At 51.0% G+C, this 19,785-nt stretch overlaps 1 protein-coding gene across 1 annotated transcript; it reads left to right on the forward strand.

Moving 5' to 3' along the window:
• The first annotated feature begins 1,211 nt into the window (after positions 1-1,211).
• LOC125998768 (high mobility group protein B3-like) lies at positions 1,212-1,862 on the forward strand. Its single transcript, XM_049766835.1, has one exon. The coding sequence runs from the start codon at positions 1,212-1,214 to the stop codon at positions 1,860-1,862; it is 651 nt and encodes a 216-aa protein (XP_049622792.1).
• The last annotated feature ends 17,923 nt before the right edge of the window (positions 1,863-19,785 follow it).

Genomic DNA, 19,785 nt, shown 5'->3' on the forward strand with positions numbered 1-19,785 from the left:
CTGACATCTGAGCTCTGGGGGGACGGGGCAGAGGCAAACTCCTCTTCTATGCTTCTTCATACTGGAGAGGGAGGCTGCAACTGGACCCAGAAAATCCCACATGCCTGGACTACTGCTCCTCTTCTACTGGCATGGCTGGGAATCTGGACAGACAACTGGCCAAACGCCCCCAGAGCTGACTTATAGAAGATTGGGAGTATAAAAAAAAGAAGACAAAATGCTCAGTGCTAGAAATTTGGGCTCTACGCTTATTTTTATTTTTGTGGAAAATTTTACAAAAGAGCTCAGAAATTGTTTCAACTAGGAATGTTCTTTGTTCTACACTTTTCCTTATGTTTGTAGGCACTGGAAAAAAATAGCCACTGACAAAGATTAAAGTTAAAAGGAAGTATATAAGAAAGAGAGACAATATTAGGAACATGGCTCCAATAGTCAATTTCATTTGTCAACAGGAATAGATCAAGAGGATTTGTTTGATTACAAACCAGCCTCGATGTTACTGTGAAAGAAATGTTTTATTTATTTTTCGAAGGACATAGTAGCTAGTGAAATTTTCAGTGTGAACTTGATCTCATTGTAAAGACAAACGAGCTATGTCATTTTTGAACACCAACAAGTAAAGAATAAAACTTCCCTCAAAAACATAGAGAAGAACCACAACTAAGGAGCCAGAATCTTGTCGAGTCCCAGTCAATTAAATACTCTAGGCATTTGGGGGAGGGTTGTTGAGCACAATTTGACCACAAAATAAGGTAATGGTCACAACCAAAGATGAATGTCTCCCCCTCACCTGGACATCACAACCAAAAAGGAGGGAAGAGAGTGGGCAAAAAGGAAATATAAGACAATTTAGTAGATTGGTACTCATACTGAAGATTGTAAAACTTGACTTCTTTGTAGAAAAACACACGAGTTATAATGTTCTTCTATTTCACAGTCAGTATGAATTTTTATTAGAAGAGCACTTGATAGAGTCAAGCCACCACCAAATGCCATCTTCCCCAAATCTCGGGTATGCATTCTAGATCCCTTTGACATGACATATTTGCTGGGGAAAATTTCAGCAGGAACCATGGCAACCGGCTGAGCCCCATGCCCCACTCCGCAAACGCACATTGTGAGGTCGGCTGCGGCCATCATCAGGGCAACCACCGCAGGCCACAGGCCAGTTGCAGGCCCGCACTCAACACCGCGAGAGGTCAAGCTGAGCAATGGCGGCCAAAAAAGGGTTCCCGGGCAACCGCCAAGCCCAGCCTCGGCGCCAGGGAGGCAGGCGAAGCCGCCGGTCCATACTGAAGCCAAAAGGTAAGATGAACCCGTACGCCTGCTTCGTTCGAACCTGCCGGGAGGAGCTGCCAAAGAGCCGCCGGGGCACCGAGGTCAGCTTCGTGGACTTCTCCAAGCACTGTGCCCGGCGGTGGAAGGCGCTGTCCCCCCGGGAGAAGGCCCGCTTCCAGGCCCTGGCCCGGGCAGACGGACGCCGCTTTGCCCGCGAGATGAGGAGCTACGACCCTTCGATGGAAACCAAGGCTCCTAAGAAGCCGATGTCATCTTTCCTTCTGTTCTGCCAAGAGTACCGCCCCCAGCTCCGGGCCCAACACCCCAACCTGTCACCGATGCAAGAGTCCCGTCGCCTCGGAGCCATCTGGCGCGGGCTCAGCAAGAAGGAATACCATCACTTCGTGGACTCGGCTGCTAGTCTGCGAGAGAAGTACGTCAAGGATGTGGATGAATACAAGAAGAGAGCCCAGAAGATGGCCTATGCCAGGTCCCTGGGCAGGGAGAGAGTGGCCGGGAAGCGGAGCCGAGAGGAGGAGGTGGAGGAGGAAGACTCCGATTACGAGGAAAGCATGGATGACTAGGAGCGCCTAGTCCTTTCCTGACCCAGTTTCCCTACACCCCTTTCCCTGACACCCATAGCTGAATAAAGGCATGGCATTGATCTGCTTGGCTCAGTGTCAGATATTTGTGCGCCATGGCAGGGAAGCCATATGATAGAGTGGGTTCCTCCCACAGCTTGTTCTTGGGGTTGCCTCTACTGCTGGGGTCTGGCAGACTCTAGTCTTGCCCAAGGGCTCTGGGGGAGGGCAAAACAAAATAAAAAGATTAATAGATATTTCCTTAAAGATTAAATACAGATGACTAAAAAGCACATGGAAAAATGTTCCAGATAATAAATCATCAGGCAGATGCTTACGAAAGCAACAATGCTCTATCATCTCACATCACAGAAACTGGCACACAACAAAAACAAGAATAACCAGTGCTGGTGCAAATGTGTGGAGAAACAGAATCTAATTCATAGCTGGTGGGAATGTTGGCTGGTTCATTTTTGAGAACAATAAGGACTTACCTCAAATACACTAGAATTTGAGCTTTCATTCAAGCCAGAAATACTGCCCCTGGGAATATATTATAGGAGCCAAAAAAAACCCACCATAGAGCATAAAAGGCATATGCAATCTTATGATTGTGTGTTATGTTATCTTATGTTTTATGTTATGCTATGCTATGATATGTTATGTTATGTATGTTATGTCATGTATGTTATGTTATGTTCTATTATGTATGTCTTATGTATGTTATGTTATGTTGTTATGTTATGTTATATTATTTTATGTTATGTTATATTATGTATGTTATGTAATGTTATGTATGTTGTGTTATGTTATCTTGTTATGTTATGTTATGTTATCTTATCTTAACTTATGTATATTATGTTATATTATGTATGTTATGTTATGTTATGTTATGTATGTTATGTATGTTGTGTTATGTTATATTATGTATGTTATGTTATGTATGTTATGGGATATATTTTTGTTATGTTATGTCATATTATGTTATGTTATGTTGTAGCCCTATTCACTATAGACAGAATCTCTAAACAAATAAACAAATAAAATAAACAAATAAATTAAAAGATGAATGGATACAGAAGCCATGGTACATTTACACAATGAAAAATTATAAAGCTGCTCAGAAATATAAAATGATGAAATTTGCATATACATGGATAGACATAGAAAGCATCATGCTGACTGAAATGAATCACCGGGAGAGGGACAGACAGAATGATCACAGTACTCTGCAAGATATAAAAACCACATTGTATAGGAATTATAATGTTTAACAATTGAAATGATGGGAGAAATTTCTTTAAAAAAAAAAACAAAGGGGGACGCTGAGATAGCATGGATGTAAGGAGTTTGCCTTTCATGCAAAAGGTCATCAGTTAAAATCCCGGCATCCCATATGGTCCTCAGAGCCTGCCAGGAGCGATTACTGAGTGTAGAGCCAGGAGTGGTTGCTGGGTGTGATGCAAACACCAAAAAGAAAGGAAAAAAGGAAAAAAGGAATAACTATGACAATAATAATTTAAATTTTTCACTCCTGGAAAATAAAGGAAATAAAGTGATATATATACTATTACTTTAGTAAGAGGACAGCAAACCAAAGTGCCTAAAAAAACGAATGATAAAAGATAAAGAAAAATGTGTCTGTCATAGAGGCAGACTGAGGATGAAAGTGAGGTGATGAGAGAAAAACTATGAAAGTGTGTGCAGGAAATGAACACTGGTGAATAGATGATGGTGGACCATTATATGACTCAAACACAACTACTCTCTATTTTTAAGCTGTATATCTCATGGTTATCTAATTAAAAATAGAAAATAAATAAAATCATATATGATTCATTTCATCTCCAAAAGTAAATTAGAAAAAACTTAATACAAAACAAAATATTTTGAAGAGTACTAAATAAATTAATCAGACATATGTATACCATTATGCACTGATATAATTAGTATAATACATTAGACATGAAATCAACCTAGGGGATCAACGATGGATGAAATGACTATGAAGATTTTGAATAAATACACAGTGGAATACTGTGTAGTTGTAAGGAAGGAACAATAAAATAATGCAATTTTTGCAAACTGGTTAGCACTGTAAGTTATATTGATGAAATTAGATGAAAGACATATACAGGGGGCCGTAGTTATTGTGCAGTGGTAGGACATTTGCATTGCCCGTGGAGTACCCAACAGACCTCAGATCAATCCCCGGTGTCCCATATGGTCCCCCAAGCCAGGAGCAATTTCTGAGCACATAGCCAGGAGTAAGCCCTGAGGGTTACTGGGTGTGGCCCCAAAGGATAAAAATGAAAATACAAGGTATCAGTTATATTGCTGATAGGGGCAGTGGTATATCTATGAACAACACTGAAAACCTGACATCTATCACACCACCATTGAACTTAGTAATGTGACGGTTAAGATGGCAGTTATGGTGATGGAGTTTGGAACAGTAGTAAGAGGAGTTAACAAAGTTGGTAAATTGACAGTATTGGTAAGGTCGGTGTTGCAATAATATATGCCTAATACTCGATTATCAGTAGCTTTGTAAACCAAAGTTATGAATGAAATAACATTTTTAAAAGGCATAGAAATATTATATCAGTGGTATTAAGCATTAACAATGACTTAAAGAAGATTGGGAGTAAGAAGAAAAGAAGACAAAACGCTCAGTGCTAGAAATTTGTGCTCTATGTTTATTTTTATTTTTGTGGAAAATATTACAAAAAAGCTCAGAAATTGTTTCAACTAGGAATGTTCTTTGTTCTACACTTTTCCGTATGTTTGTGGGCACTAAAAAAATGGCCACTGACAAAGATTAAAGTTAAAAGGAAATTTGTAAGAAAGAGACACAATATTAGGAACATGGCTCCAATAGTCAATTTCATGTGTCGACAGGAATAGATCAAAAGGAATAGTTTGATTAAAAACGGGCCTTCAAAGGCCCCCAGGACTGTCCAGTTATTCCTGGGGACCGGGAGCCCCCCACGCCAAGCTGGCCTTCAAGGACAGGTCTGGCATCTGAGCTCTGGGAAGATGGGGAAGAGGCAAACTCCTCCCCTATGCTTCTTCATACTGAAGAGGGAGGCTGAAGGTGGACTCAGAAAATTCCACATGCCAGGATTACTGTTCCTTTCCTACAGGTATGGCGGGGATTCTCGGCAGACAGCTGGCCAAGGGCTCCTGGGCTGACCAACTACTAGTCCAGGAGACCGAGGTACCCCATGCAAAAGTGATCTTCAGGGCTCGGTTGGGCAACTGGTCTCTGGGGGAGGGGGGAGGAGGAATCTCCAACCCCATGCTTTTTCAAACTGGAGAGGAAGGCTGCAGCTGGACCCAGAAAATCCCACATGGCAGCACTACTGCTCATCTTCTACTGGCATGGCTGCAATACTGGGCAGACAGCTGGCCAAAAGCCCCCAGGACTGACCAGTTAGTCCTGGTGACCGAGAGCCCCCCAAGCTACGCTGGCCTTCAAGACCAGGTCTGGCATCTGAGAACTGGGGGGAATGGAAGAGTCGAAATCCTCCCCTATGATTCTTCATACCGGAGAGGGAGGCTGCAGCTGGACCCAGAAAATCCCAAATGACAGGACTACTGCTCTTTCTACTGGCATGGCTGGGAATCTGAACAGACAGATGGCCAAAGGCCCCCAGGACTGAACAGATAGTCCTGGGGACAAAGAGCCTCCCACGCCAAGCTGGCATTCAAAGCCAGGTCTAGCATCTGAAGTCTGGAGGTATGAGGAAGAGGCAAACTCCTCCCCTATGCTTCTTCATACTGGAGAGGGAGGCTGAGGATGGACCCAAAAATCCCACATGCCAGGATTACTGTTCCTCTCCTACAGGTATGGCTGGGATACTGGGCAGACAGTTGGCCAATGTCCTCCTGAGCTTACCAAATAGTGTTCCAGGAGACCAAGATACCCCCATGCCAAACTAGTCTTCAGACCAGGTTGGGCAACTGGGCTTTGTAGGGAGGGAGGAGGATGGAAACTCCAACCCCATGCTTTTTCAAACTGGAGAGGAAGGCTGTAGCTGTACCCAGAAAATCCCAAATGCAGGAGTACTGCTCATCTTCTATTCGCATGGCTGGGAATCTGGACAGAGAGCAGACCAAAGGCCCCCAAGACTGACAACTTAGTCCTAGCGACAGAGAGTCCTCCACGCCAAGCTGGCCTTCAAGTCCAGGTCAGGCATCTGAGCTCTGTGAGAACGGGAAAGAGGAAAATTCCTCCCCTATGCTTCTTCATACTGGAGAGGGAGGCTGCAGCTGGACCCAGAAAATCTCTTATGCCAGAATTACTGCTCATCTTCTACTGGCATGGCTGGGAATCAGGACAAATAGAGGGCCAATTGCCTACAGGACTGACCACTTAGTCCTGGGGACCGAGAGCCCCCCACGCCAAGCTAGCCTTCAAGGCCAAGTCTAGCATCTGAGCTTTGGGGGGATGGGGAAGAGGTAAATTTCAACCCTATGGTTCTTCATACTGGAGAGGGAGGCTACAGCTCAACCCAGAAAATCCCACATGCCAGAATTACTGTTCCTCTCCCACAGGTATGGCTGTGATACTAGGCAGACAGCTGGCCAATGGCATCCTGGGCTGACCAACTACTAGTCCAGGAGACCGAGATCCCCCCATGCCAAACTGGTCTTCAGGGCCAGGTTGGGCAACTGCCTCTTGGGGAAGGGGGAGGAGGGAAACTCAAACCCCATGCTTTTTCAAAATGGAGAGGAAGGCTGTAGCTGGAGCCAGAAAAATTCTCATGCCATGATTCCTGCTCCTCTTCTACTGGCATGGCTGGGAATCTGGAGAGGTAGCTGGCCTAAGGCCCCCAGGACTGAGGTGTTAGTCCTGGGGACCGAGAGCCCCCACAACAAGCTGGCCTTCAAAGCCAGGTTTGGCATCTGAGCTCTGTGGGGATGAGGAAGAGGCAAACTCCTCCCCTATGCTTCTTCATACTCGAGAGGGAGGCTGCACCTGGTTCAAGAAAATCCCACATGCCAGGACTACTGCTTCTCTTCTACTGGCAAGGCTGGGAATCTTGACAGGCTTCTGGCCAAAGGCCCCCAAGACTGACAAGTTAGTCCTGGGACCGATAGCCCCTCATGCCAAGCTGGCCTTCAAGGCCAAGTCTGGCATCTGGGCTCTTGGGGTATGGGGAAGAGGCAAACTCCTCCCCTATGCTTCTTCATACTGGAGAGGGAGGCTGCATCTGGATCCAGAAAATCCTACGTGCCAGGATTACTGTTCCTCTCCTATAGGTATGGCTGAGATACTGGTCAGAAAGTTGGCCAATGACCTCCTTGTCTGACCAACTACTTCTCCAGAAGACCGAGATTCCCCCATGCCAAACTGGTCTTCAGGGCCAGGTTGGGAAACTGGGCTCTGGGGGGAAAGGGGAAGAGGGAAGTTCAAACCCCATGCTTTTCCAAAACTGGAGAGGGAAGCTGCAGCTTGACCCAGAAAATCCCACATGCCAGGACTACTGCTCCACTTCTATGGCATGGCGGTATTTCTGGACAGACAGCTGTCCAAAGGCCCCCAGGACTGAACAGTGAGTCTTGGGGATAGAGACCCCCCACGCCAAGCTGGCCTTCAAGGCCAAGTCTGGTATCTGAGCAATGGGGGACGGGGAAGAGCAACTCCTCCCCTATGCTACTTCATACTGGAGAGGGAGGATTCAACTGGATCCAGAAAATCCCACATACCAGGACTACTGCTCCTCTTCTACTGGCATGGCTGGGAATCTGGACAGACAGCTGGCCAAAGGCCTACAGGACTGACCAATTAGACCTAGGAACCGAGAGCCTCCATGCCAAGCTGGCCTTGAACGCCAGGTCAGGCATCTGAGAACTTGGGGGATGGAGAAGACGCAAACTCCTCCCCTTTATTACTTTACTAGATAGGGAGGCTGCAGCTGGAACAAGAAAACACCACATGCCACGACTACTGCTCCTCTTCTACTGGCATGGCTGGAAATCTGGACACACAGCTGGCCAAAGGCCCCCAGGACTAAGCAGTTAGTCCTGGGGACTGAAATCTCCCCACGCAAAGCTGGCCTACAAGGCCAGGTATGGCATCTGAACACTGGTGGGATGGGGAAAAGGCAAACTCCTCCCCTATGTTTCTTCATACTGGAGAGGGAGGCTGTAGCTGGACCCAGAAAATCCCACATGCCAGGATTACTGTTCCTCTCCTACAGGTATGGCTGGGATACTGGGCAGACAGCTGGCCAATGACCTCCTGGGCTGACCAACTCTTAGTCCAGGAGACCAAGATCCCCCCATGCGAAACTGGTCTTCAGGGCCAGGTTGGGCAACTGGGCTCTGGGGGATGGGGGGAGGAGGGAAACTCCAACCACATGCTTTTTCAAACTGGAGAGGAGGCTGCAGCTGGACCCAGAAAATCCCCCATGCCAGGACTACTGCTAAACTTCTACTAGCAAGGCTGGGAATCTTGACAGATTCCTGGCCAAAGGCCACCAAGACTGACAAGTTAGTCCTGGGACCGAGAGCCCCCCATGCCAAGCTGGCCTTCAAGGCCAGGTTTGGCACATAGCTCTTGGGGTATGGGGAAGAGGCAAACTCCTCCCCTATGCTTCTTCATACTGAAGAGGGAGGCTGAAGCTGGACCCTGAAAATCCCACATGCCATGATTACTGTTCCTCTACTACAGGTATGGCTGAAATACTGGTCAGAGAGTTGGCCAATGGCCTCCATGTCTGAACAACTACTACTCCAGAAGACCTAAATCCCCCCATGCCAAACAGGTCTTCAGGGCCAGGTTGGGAAACTGGGCTTTGCGGGGACGGAAGAGGAGGGAAACTCGAACCCCATGCTTTTTCAAACTGCAGAGGAAAGCTGCAGCTGGACCCAGAAAATCCCAAATGCCAGGAGTACTGCTCCTGGCTGGGAATCTGGACAGACAGCTGACCAAAGGCCGCCAGGTGTGACCAGTTAGTCCTGGGGACCCAGAGCCCCCACGCCAAGCTGGCCTTCAAGGACAGGTCTGGCATCTGAGCTCTGGGAAGATGGGGAAGAGGCAAACTCCTCCCCTATGCTTCTTCATACTGAAGAGGGAGGCTGAAGAAATTCCACATGCCAGGATTACTGTTCCTTTCCTACAGGTATGGCGGGGATTCTCGGCAGACAGCTGGCCAAGGGCCTCCTGGGCTGACCAACTACTAGTCCAGGAGACCGAGGTACCCCATGCAAAACTGATATTCAGGGCTCCGTTGGGCAACTGGTCTCTGGGGGAGGGGGAAAGAGGAATCTCCAACCCCATGCTTTTTCAAACTGGAGAGGAAGGCTGCAGCTGGACCCAGAAAATCCCACATGGCAGCACTACTGCTCATCTTCTACTGGCATGGCAGAGATACTGAGCAGAGAGCTAGACAAAGGCCCCCAGGACTGATCAGTTAGTCCTGGGAACAGAGAGCACCCCACGCCAAGCTGGTCTTAGGGCCATGTGTGGCAAATGGGCTCTGGGGGGAGGGGGGAGGAGGGAAACTCCAACCCCGTGCTTTTATAAACTGGAGAAAAAGGCTGTAGCTTGACCCAGAAAATCCCACATGCCAGGACTACTGCTTCTCTTCTAATGGAATGGCTAGGAATCTATACAGACAGCTGGCCAAAGGCCCCCAGGACGGACCAGTTAGTCTTGGGGACCCAAAAGCCCCCCACGCCAAGGTGGCCTTCAAGGCCAGGTCTGGCATCTGAGCATTATGGGGACGTGGATGAGACAAAATGCTCCCCTATAATTCTTCATACGGGCGAGGTAGGCTGCAGCTGGACCAAGAAAATCGCACATGCTAGGCCCCCAGGAGATAACATTTAGTCCTGGGGACCGAGAGACCCCCACGCAAAGCTGGCCTTTCAAGCCAGGTCTGGCATCTGAGCTCTGGGGGGATGGGGAAGAGGCAAACTCCTCCCCTGTGCTTCTTCATACTGGAGAGAGAGGCTGCAGCTGGACTCAGAAATTCCCATATGCCAGGACTACTGTTCCTCTTCTACTGGCATGGCTGTGAAACTGGAGAGACAGAGGGCCTATGGCCTCCTAGGCGGAACAACTACTTGTCCAGGAGACAGAGATCCCCCCATGCCAAATTGCTCTTAAGCGCTAGGTAGGAATTCTGGGCTCTGGGGAAAGGGGGGAGGAGGGAAACTCCAACCCCATGATTATTCAAACAGGAGAGGAAGGATGCAGCTGGACCCAGAATATCCCACATGCCGGGACTATTGCTTCTCTTCTACTGGCATCGCTGGGAATCTGGACAGACAGCTGGCCAAAGGACCCCAGAACTGACCCTTTAGTTCTGTGGACCAAGAGCCCACCCACGCCACGCCGGCCTTCAAGGCCAGTTCTGGCATCTGAGCTCTGTGGGGATGAGGAAGAGGCAAACTCCTCCCCTATGCTTCTTCATAGTGGATATGGAGGCTGAAACTGGACCCAGAAAATCTCACATGCCAGGATTACTGTTCCTCTCCTACAGGTATGGTTGGAATACTGGGCATACAACTGGCCAATGGCCTCCTGGGCTGACCAACTACTAGTCCATGAGACCGATATCCCCCCATACCAAACTGGTTTTCAGCGCCAGCTTGGGCAACTTGGCTCTTGGGGAGGAGGGAAAATCCAATCCAATGCTTTTTCAAACTGGAGAGGAAGGGTGTAGCTGGACCCAGAATATCCTACATGCCAGGACTACTGCTCCTCTTCTACTGGCATGGCTGGGAATCTGGAGAGACAGCTGGCCAAAGGCCCCCAGGACTGAATAGTTTGTCCTGGGGACTGAGAGCCCACCACGCCAAGCTGGCCTTCAAGTCCCGGTCTGACATCTGAGCCATGGGGGGAGGGGGAAGAGGAAAACTCCACCCATATGCTTCTTCATACTAGAATGGGAAGCTGCAACTGGACCCAGAAATTCCACATGCCAGGACTGCTGCTCCTCTTCTACTGGCATGGCTAGGAATCTGGAGAGACAGCTGGCCAAAGGTCCCCAAGACTCTCCAGTTTGTCCTGGGGACCAAGAGCCCACCATGCCAAGCTGGCCTTCAAGGCAAGGTCTGGCATCAGAGGTCTGGGGTAGGGGAAGTGGCAAACTCCTCCCTATGCTTCTTCATACTGGAGAGGGAGGCTGCAGCTGTACACAAAAATCCTACATGCCAGGACTAGTGCTCCTCTTCTACTGACATGCCTGGGAATCTGGACAGACATCTGTCCAAAGGCCCCCACGACTGACCAGTTACTCCTGTGTCCTTCAGCCCCCACGCCAAGCTGGCCATCAAGGCCAGGTGTGGCATCTGAGCTCTGGTGTGATGGAGAAAATGCAAACTCCTCCCCTATGCTTCTTCATACTGGACAGGGAGGCTGCAGCTGGACCCAGAAAATACCACATGCCAGGATTACTGTTCCTGTCCTACAGGTATAGCTGTGAAATTGGGCAGACAGGTAGCCAATGGCCTCTTGGGCTGACAAAATACTTCTCTAGGAGAACGAGATCCCCCCATGCCAAACTGGTTTTCAGGACCAGGATGGGAAACTGGGCAGGGGGCAGGGGGAGGACGGAAACTCCAACCCCATGCTTTTCCAAAAGTTGAGAGGAAAGCTGCAGCTGGACCAGAAAATCCCACATGCCAGGACTATTTCTCCTCTTCTACTGGCATGTCTGGGATACTGGGATACTGCCCAATGACTTCCTGGGCTGACCAACTACTAGACCAAGAGACCGAGTTCCCCCATACCAAACTAGTATGCAGGGCCAGGATGGGCAACTGGTCATGGGGGGAGGGGGAGGAGGGAAACTCCAACCCCATGCTTTTCCAAGACTGGAGAGGAAACCTGCAGCTGGACCCAGAAAATCCCACATGCCAGGACTATTGCTCCTCTTCTAATGGCATGGCTGGGAATCGGAACAGACAGCTGGCCAAAAGTCCCTAGGACTGACCAGTTAGTCCTGGGGACCGAGGGCCTCCCAAGCTAAGCTGGCCTTCAAGGACAGGTCTGGCATCTAAGAACTGCGGGGAATGGAAGAGGCAAACTCCTCCCCTATACTTCTTCATACTGGAGAGGGAGGCTGAGGGTGGACCCAAAAATCCCACATGCCAGGATTACTGTTCCTCTCCTACAGGCATGGCTGGGATTCTGGGCAGAGAGCTGGCCAATGTCCTTCTGGGCTTACCAACTAGTATTCCTGGAGACCGAGATACCCCCATGCCAAACTGGTGTTCAGGACAGGTTGGGCAACTGGGCTTTGTGGGGAGGGAGGAGGATGGAAACTCCAACCCCATGCTTTTTCAAACTGGAAAGGAAGGCTGCAACTGGACCCAGAAAATCCCAAATGCCAGGAGTTTTGCTCCTCTTCTATTCGCATGGCTGGGAATCTTGACAGACAGCTGACCAAAGGCCCCCAGGGCTGACAAGTTAGTCCTAGGGACAGAGAGTCCACCACGCCAAGCTGGCCTTCAAGGCAAGGTCAGGCACCTGAGCTCTGGGAGAATGGGAAAGAGGCAAACTCCTCCCCTATGCTTCTTCATACTGGAGAGGGAGGTTGCAGCTGGACCCATAAAATCCCTCATGCCAGAACTACTGCTCCGCTTCTACTGACATGGCTGGGAATCTGGACAGACAGAGGGCCTAAGGCCTCCAGGACTGACACTTATTCCTGGGGACCGAGAGCCCCCCACGCCAAGCTGGCCTTCAAGGTCAAGTCTAGCATCTGAGCTTTGGAGGGATGGGGAAGAGGCAAATTTCTCCCCTATGATTCTTCATACTGGACAGGGAGGCTACAGCTCGACCAAGAAAATCCCACATGCCAGGATTACTGTTCTTTTCCCATAGGTATGGCTGGGATACTGGGCAGACAGCTGGCCAATGGCCTCCTGGGCTGACCAACTACTAGTCCAGGAGACCGAGATATCCCCCATGCCAAACTGGTCTTTAGGGCCGGTTGGGAAACTGGGCTCTTGGGAAGGGGCAAGGAGTGCAACTCCAACCCCATGCTTTTTCAAAATGGTGAGGAAGGCTGTAGCTGGACCCAGAAAAATCCACATGCCAAGACTACTGCTCCTCTTCTACTGACATGGCTGGGAATCTGGACAGAGAGCTGTCCAAAGTCCCCAGGACTGAGGTGTTAGTCCTGGGGACCGAGAGCCCCCCACACCAAGCTGGACTTCAAGGCCATGTTTGGCATCTGAGCTCTGTGTGGATGAGGAAGAGGCAAACTCCTCCCTTATGCTTCTTCATACATGAGAGGGAGGCTGCACCTGGTTCAAGAAAATCCCACATGCCAGGACTACTGCTACATTTCTACTGGCAAGGCTGGGAATCTTTACAGACTTCTGGCCAAAAGCCCCCAAGACTGACCAGTTAGTCCTGGAACAGAGAGCCCCCCACGCCAAGCTGGCCTTCAAGGCCAAGTCTGGCATCTGGGCTCTTGGGGTATGGGGAAGAGGCAACCTCCTCCGTTATGCTTCCTCATACTGGAGAGGGAGGCTGCAGCTGGACCCATAAAATCCCACATGCCAGGATTCCTGTTCCTCTCCTATAGGTATGGCTGAGATACTGGTCAGACAGTTGGCCAATGACGTCCTTGTCTGTCCAACTACTTCTCCAGATGACCGAGATCCCTGGACACAGAATAATCCACATGCCAGGACTACTGCTCCTCTTCTATTGGCATCGCTGGGAATCTGGACAGACAGCTGGCCAAAGGCCACCAGGACTGACTCGTTAGTCATGGGGACCGAGAGCCCCCCCACGCCAAGCAGGCTTTCAAGGCCAGGTCTGGCATCTGAGCTCTGTGGGTATGAGGAAGGGGCAAACTCCTCCCCTGTGCTTCTTCATAGTGGGGAGGGAGGCTGCAGCTGGACCCATAAAATCCCACATCCAGGATTCCTGTACCTCTCCTATAGGTATGGCTGAGATACTGGTCAGACAGTTGGCCAATGACCTCCTTGTTTGTCCAACTACTTCTCCAGAAAATCCCACATGCCAGGATTACTGTCCTACAGGTATTGCTGGGATCCTGGGCAGACAACTGGCCAATGTCCTCCTGGGCTGAACAACTACTAGTCCAGGAGACCGAGATCCCCCCATGCTAAACTGGTTTTCAGGGCCAAGTTAGGCAACTAGGCTCTTGGGGAGGGGGGAGGATGGAAACTCCAACCCCATGCTTTTTCAAACTGGAGAAAAAAGCTGCAGTTGGACCCAGAAAATCCCACATGCCAGGACTACTGCTCCACTTCTCTGGCATGGCTGGGAATCTGGACAGACAGCTGGGAAAAGGCCCCCAGGACTGACCAATCAGTCCTGGTGACTGAGAGCCCCACTCGCCAAAATAACTTCAAGGCAAAGTCTGGCATCTGAGCTCTGGGGGGGATGGGGAAGAAGCAAAGTCCTCCCCTATGTTTCTTCATATTGGATAAGGAGGCTGCCACTAGACCCAGAAATCCTACATGCCAGGACTACTGCTCCTCTACTAATGGCATGCCTGGGAATCTGGTCAGACAGCTGGCCAAAATCCCCAGGACTGACCAGTTAGTCCTAGGGACGGAGAGCCCCCATCCGAAGCTGGCCTTCAAGGCCAGGTCTGGCATCTGAGCTCTGGGGGCATGGGGAAGAGGCAAACTCCTCCACTATGCTTTTTCATACGGGAGAGGGAGGATGAAGCTGGACTCAGAGAATCTCACATACCAGGATTACTGTTCCTCTTCTACAGGTATGGCTGGGATTCTGGGCAGACAGCAGGCCAATGGCCTCCTGGGCTGACCAACTACTAGTCCAGGAGACCGAGATCCACCCATGCCAAACTGGTCTTAAAGGCCAGGTTCAGCAACTGGGCTCTGGGGGGAAGTGGAGGAGGGAAACTCCAACCCCTTGCTTTTACAAACTGGAGAGGAAGGCTGTAGCTGTACCCAGAAATTCCCACATGCCAAGGCTACTGTTCCTCTCCTACAGATATTGCTGGGATACTGGGCAGACAGCTGGCCAATGGCCTCCTGGGCTGACCAACTACTATTCCAGGAAACCTGGAACTCCCATGCCTAACTGGTCATCAGGGCATGGTTGGGCAACTGGGTTCGGGGGGAGGGGGAGGAGGGATACTCCAACCCCATGCTTTTTCAAACTGGAGAGCAAGGCTGCATCTGGAAACAGAAAATCCCAGATGCCAGGACTACTGCTCCTCTTCTACTGGCACGGCTGGGAATCTGGACAGACATCTGATCAAAGGACACCAGGACTGAACAGTTAGTCTTGGGGACCTAGAGCCCCCCATGCCAAGGTGGCCTTCAAGGCCAGGTCTGACATATGAGCTCTGGGGGGACGGGGAAGAGGTAAACTCCTCCTCTATGCTTCCTCATACTGGAGAGGGAGGCTGAAACTGGACCAAGAAAATCCCACGTGCCTGGACTACTGCTCCTTTTCTACTGGCATGACTGGGAGTCTGGACAGACAGCTGGCCAAAGGCACCCAGGACTGAAGAGTTAGCCCTGGGCACCGAGAGCCCCCACGCCAAGCTGGCCTTCAAGGCCAGGTCTGGCATCTGGGCCATTGGGGGACGGGGAAGAGGCAAACTCCTCCCATATGCTTCTTCATACTGGACAGGAAGGCTGCAACGGGTCCCAGAAAATCCCATATTCCAGGACTACTGCTCCTCTTCTGGCATGGCTGATATTCTGGACAGACAGCTGGCCAAAGGACCCCAGAAATTACCTGTTAGTCCTGGGCACCGAGAGCCCCCCACGCCAGTCTGGCTTTCAAGGCCAGGTCTGGCATCTGGGCCATGGGGGGACGGGGAAGAGGCAAACTCCTCCCCTATGCTTTTTCATACTGGACAGGGAGGCTGCAACGGGTCCCAGAAAATCCCACATTCTAGGACTACTGCTCCTCTTCTACTGGAATGGCTGGGAATCTGGACAGACAGCTTGCCAAAGGCCACTGGACTGACCAGTTATTTCTGGGGACCGAGAGTCACTCACGTCAAGGTGGGCTTCAAGGCCATGTGTGACAACTGAGCTCTGAGGAGATGGGGAAGAGGCAAACTCCTCCATTATGCTTCTTACTGGAGAGGCAGGCTGCAACTGGAACCAGAAAATCCCACATGACAGAACTTCTGCTCCAATTATACTGGCATGGCTGGGAATCTGGACAGACAGTAGGCCAAAGGACCCCAGGACTGACCAGTTATTCCTGGGGACCGAGAGCACCCCATGCCAAGCTGGCCTTCAAGGCCACGTCTGGAATATGAGCTCTGGGGGAATGGGGATGAGGCAAACTTCTCCCCTATGCTTCTTCATACTGGACAGGGAGGCTGCAACTGGACCCAGAAAATCCAACTTGCCAGGAATACTGTTCCTCTCCTACAGGTATGGCTGGGATACTGGGCAGACAGCTGACCAATGGCCTCCTGGGATGACCAAATACTAGTCCAGGAGACCGAAATCCCCCCATGCCAAACTGCTCTTAAGGGCCAGGTAGGGCATCTGGGCTCTGGGGGAGTGGAGAGGATGGAAACTCCAACCCCATGCTTTTTTAAACTGGGGGGGTAGGCTGCAGCTGGACACAGAAAATTCCACATGTCAGGACTACTGCTACCTTCTACTGGCCTGGCTGGGAATCTTGACTGACAGCTTGCCAAAGGCCCTCAGAACTGACCTGCTAGTTCTGGGTACCGAGAGCCCCCAACGCCAAGGTGGGCTTCAAGCCCATGTCTGACATCTGAGCTTTGAGGGTATGGGAAAGAGGCAAACTCCTCCATTATGTTTCTTCATACTGGAGAGGCAGGCTGCACCTGGACCCAGAAAATCCCACATGCCAGGACTACTGCTCCTCTTGTACTGGCATGGCTGGGAATCTGGACAGACAGCTGGCCAAATGCCTATAGGACTTACAGTTAGACCTAGGAACCGAGAGCCCCCACGCCAAGCTGGCCTCAAGGCCAGGTCTGGCATCTGAGAACAGGGGGGACGGAGAAGAGGCAAACCCCTCCCCTATACTTCTTCATACTAGATAGGGAGGCTGCAGCTTCACGAAGAAAACCGCATATGCCCGGACTACTGCTCCTCTTCTACTGGCAAGGCTGGGAATCTGGACAGACAGCTGGCCAAAGACCCCCAGGACTGAGCAGTTAGTCCTGGGGACGAGAGCTCCCCACGCAAAGCTGGCCTACAAGGCCAGGTATGGCATCTGAACACTGGTGGGATGGGGAAGAGGCAAACTCCTCCCCTATGCTTCTTCATACTGGAAAGGGAGGATGTAGCTGGCCCCAGAAAATCCCACATGCCAGGATTGCTGTTCCTCTCCTAAAGATATGGCTCGGATACTGGGCAGACAGCTGGCCAATGGCCTCCTGGGCTGACCAAATACTAGTCCAGGAGACCGAGATCCCCCCATGCCAAACTGGTCTTAAGCGTCACGTAGGGATTCTAGGCTCTGGGGGAAGGGGGGAGGAGGGAAACTCCAACCCCATGCTTTTTCAAACATGTGAGGAAGGGTGCAGCTGGACACAGAATAATCCACATGCCAAGACTACTGCTCCTCTTCTACTGGCATCGCTGGGAATCTGGACAGACAGCTGGACAAAGGCCCCAGGACTGTCCCGTTAGTCCTGGGTACCGAGAGCCCCCCACACCAAGCCGGCCTTCAAGGCCAGGTCTGGCATCTCAGCTCTGCGGGGATGAGGAAGGGGCAAACTCCTCCCCTGTGCTTCTTCATACTGGGGAGGGAGGCTGAGCTGGACCCAGAAAATCCCACATGCCAGGATTACTGTTCCTCTCCTACAGGTATTGCTGGGATCCTGGGCAGACAACTGGCCAATGTCCTCCTGGGCTGAACAACTACTAGTCCAGGAGACCGAGATCCCCCATGCTAATCTGGTTTTCAGGGCCAGGTTAGGCAACTAGGCTCTTGGGGAGGGGGGAGGATGGAAATTCCAACCCCAAGCTTTTTCAAACTGGAGACGAAAGATGCAGCTGGACCCAGAAAATCCCACATGCCAGGACTACTGCTCCACTTCTCTGGCATGGTTGGGAATCTGGACAGACAGCTGGCAAAAGGCCCCCAGGACAGACCAGTCAGTCCTGGTAACTGAGAGCCCCACACGCCAAAATTACCTTCAAGGCAAGGTCCGGCATCTGAGCTCTGGGGGTGATGGGGAAGAAGCAAACTCCTCCACTATGCTTCTTCATATTGGATAAGGAGGCTGCCGCTAGACCCAGAAATCCTACATGCCAGGACTACTGCTCCTCTTCTACTGGCATGCCTGGGAATCTAGACAGACAGCTAGCCAAAACCCCCAGGACTGACCAGTTCGTCCTAGGGAGGGAGAGCCCCCATGCCAAGCTGGCCTTCAAGGCCAGGTCTGGCATCTGGGCCATGACGGACGGGAAAGAGGCAAACTCCTCCCCTATGCTTCTTCATACTGGACAGGGAGGCTGCAACGAGTTCCAGAAAATCCCACATTCCAGGACTACTGCTCCTCTTCTACTGGAATGGCTGGGAATCTGGACAGACAGCTTGCCAAAGGCCCCTGGACTGACCAGTTAGTTCTGTGGACCGAGAGTCACTCACGTCAAGTTGGGATTCAAGGCCATGTGTGACAACTGAGCTCTGAGGGGATGGGGAAGAGGCAAACTCCTCCATTATGCTTCTTCATCCTGGAGAGGCAGGCTGCAACTGGAACCAGAAAATCCCACATAACAGAACTACTGCTCCTCTTGTAATGGCATGCCTGGGAATCTGGACAGACAGCTGGCCAAAGGACCCCAGGACAGAATAGTTAGTCCTGGGGACCGAGAGCACCCCATGCCAAGCTGGCCTTCAAGGCAAGTTCTGGCATCTGAGCTCTGGGGGGACGGGGATGAAGCAAATTTCTCCCCTATGCTTCTTCATACTGGAGAGGGAGGCTGCAACTGGACCCAGAAAATCCCACCTGCCAGGAATACTGTTCCTCTCCTACAGGTATGCCTGTGTTACTGGGCAGACAGCTGGCCAATGGCCTCCTGGGCTGACCAACTACTAGTCCAGGAGACCGAGATACCCCCATGCCAAACTGGACTTAAGGGCCAGGTAGGGCATCTGGGCTCTGGGGGAGGGGGAAGGATGGAAACTCCAACCCCATACTTTTTTAAACTGGGGAGGTAGGCTGCAGCTGGACTCAGAAAATCCCACATGCCAGGACTACTGCTCCCATTCTACTGGCATGGCTGGGAATCTGGACAGACAGCTGGCCAAAGGCCCCCAGGACTGACAAGTTAGTCCTGGGGACAGAGAGCCCCCCATGCCAAGCTCGCCTTCAAGGCCACGTCTGGCATCTGAGCTCTTGTGGGATGGGAAAGAGGCAAACTCCTCCTCTGTGCTTATTCATACTGGAGAGGGTGGCTGCAGCTGGACCCAGAAAATCCCACATGCCAGGACTACTGCTCCTCTTCTACTGGCCTGGCTGGGAATCTGGACAGACAGCTTGCCAAAGGCCCCCAGGACTGAACAGTTAGTCCTGGGGACCGAGAGCACCCCACGCCAAGCTGGCCTTCAAGGCCAGGTCTGGCATTTGGGCCATGGGGGGACAGGGAAGAGGCAATATCCTCTCGTATGGTTTGTCATACTGGACAGGGAGGCTGCAACAGAACCCAGATAATCCCACATGCCAGGACTACTGCTCCTCTTCTACTGGCCTGGCTGGGAATCTGGACAGACAGCTTGCCAAAGGCCCCCAGAACTGATGAGATATTTCTGAGGACCGAGAGCCCCCAACGCCAAGGTGGGTTTCAAGGCCTTGTCTGACATCTGAGCTCTGAGGAGATGGGAAACCGGCAAAGTCCTCCATTATGCTACTTTATACTGGAGAGGCAGGCTGCACCTGGACCCAGAAAATCCCACATGCCAGGACGACTGCTCCTCTTGTACTGGCATGGCTGGGAA

This window comes from Suncus etruscus, chromosome X, assembly GCF_024139225.1.
Source record: "Suncus etruscus isolate mSunEtr1 chromosome X, mSunEtr1.pri.cur, whole genome shotgun sequence".
NCBI classification, from domain to species: domain Eukaryota; kingdom Metazoa; phylum Chordata; class Mammalia; order Eulipotyphla; family Soricidae; genus Suncus; species Suncus etruscus.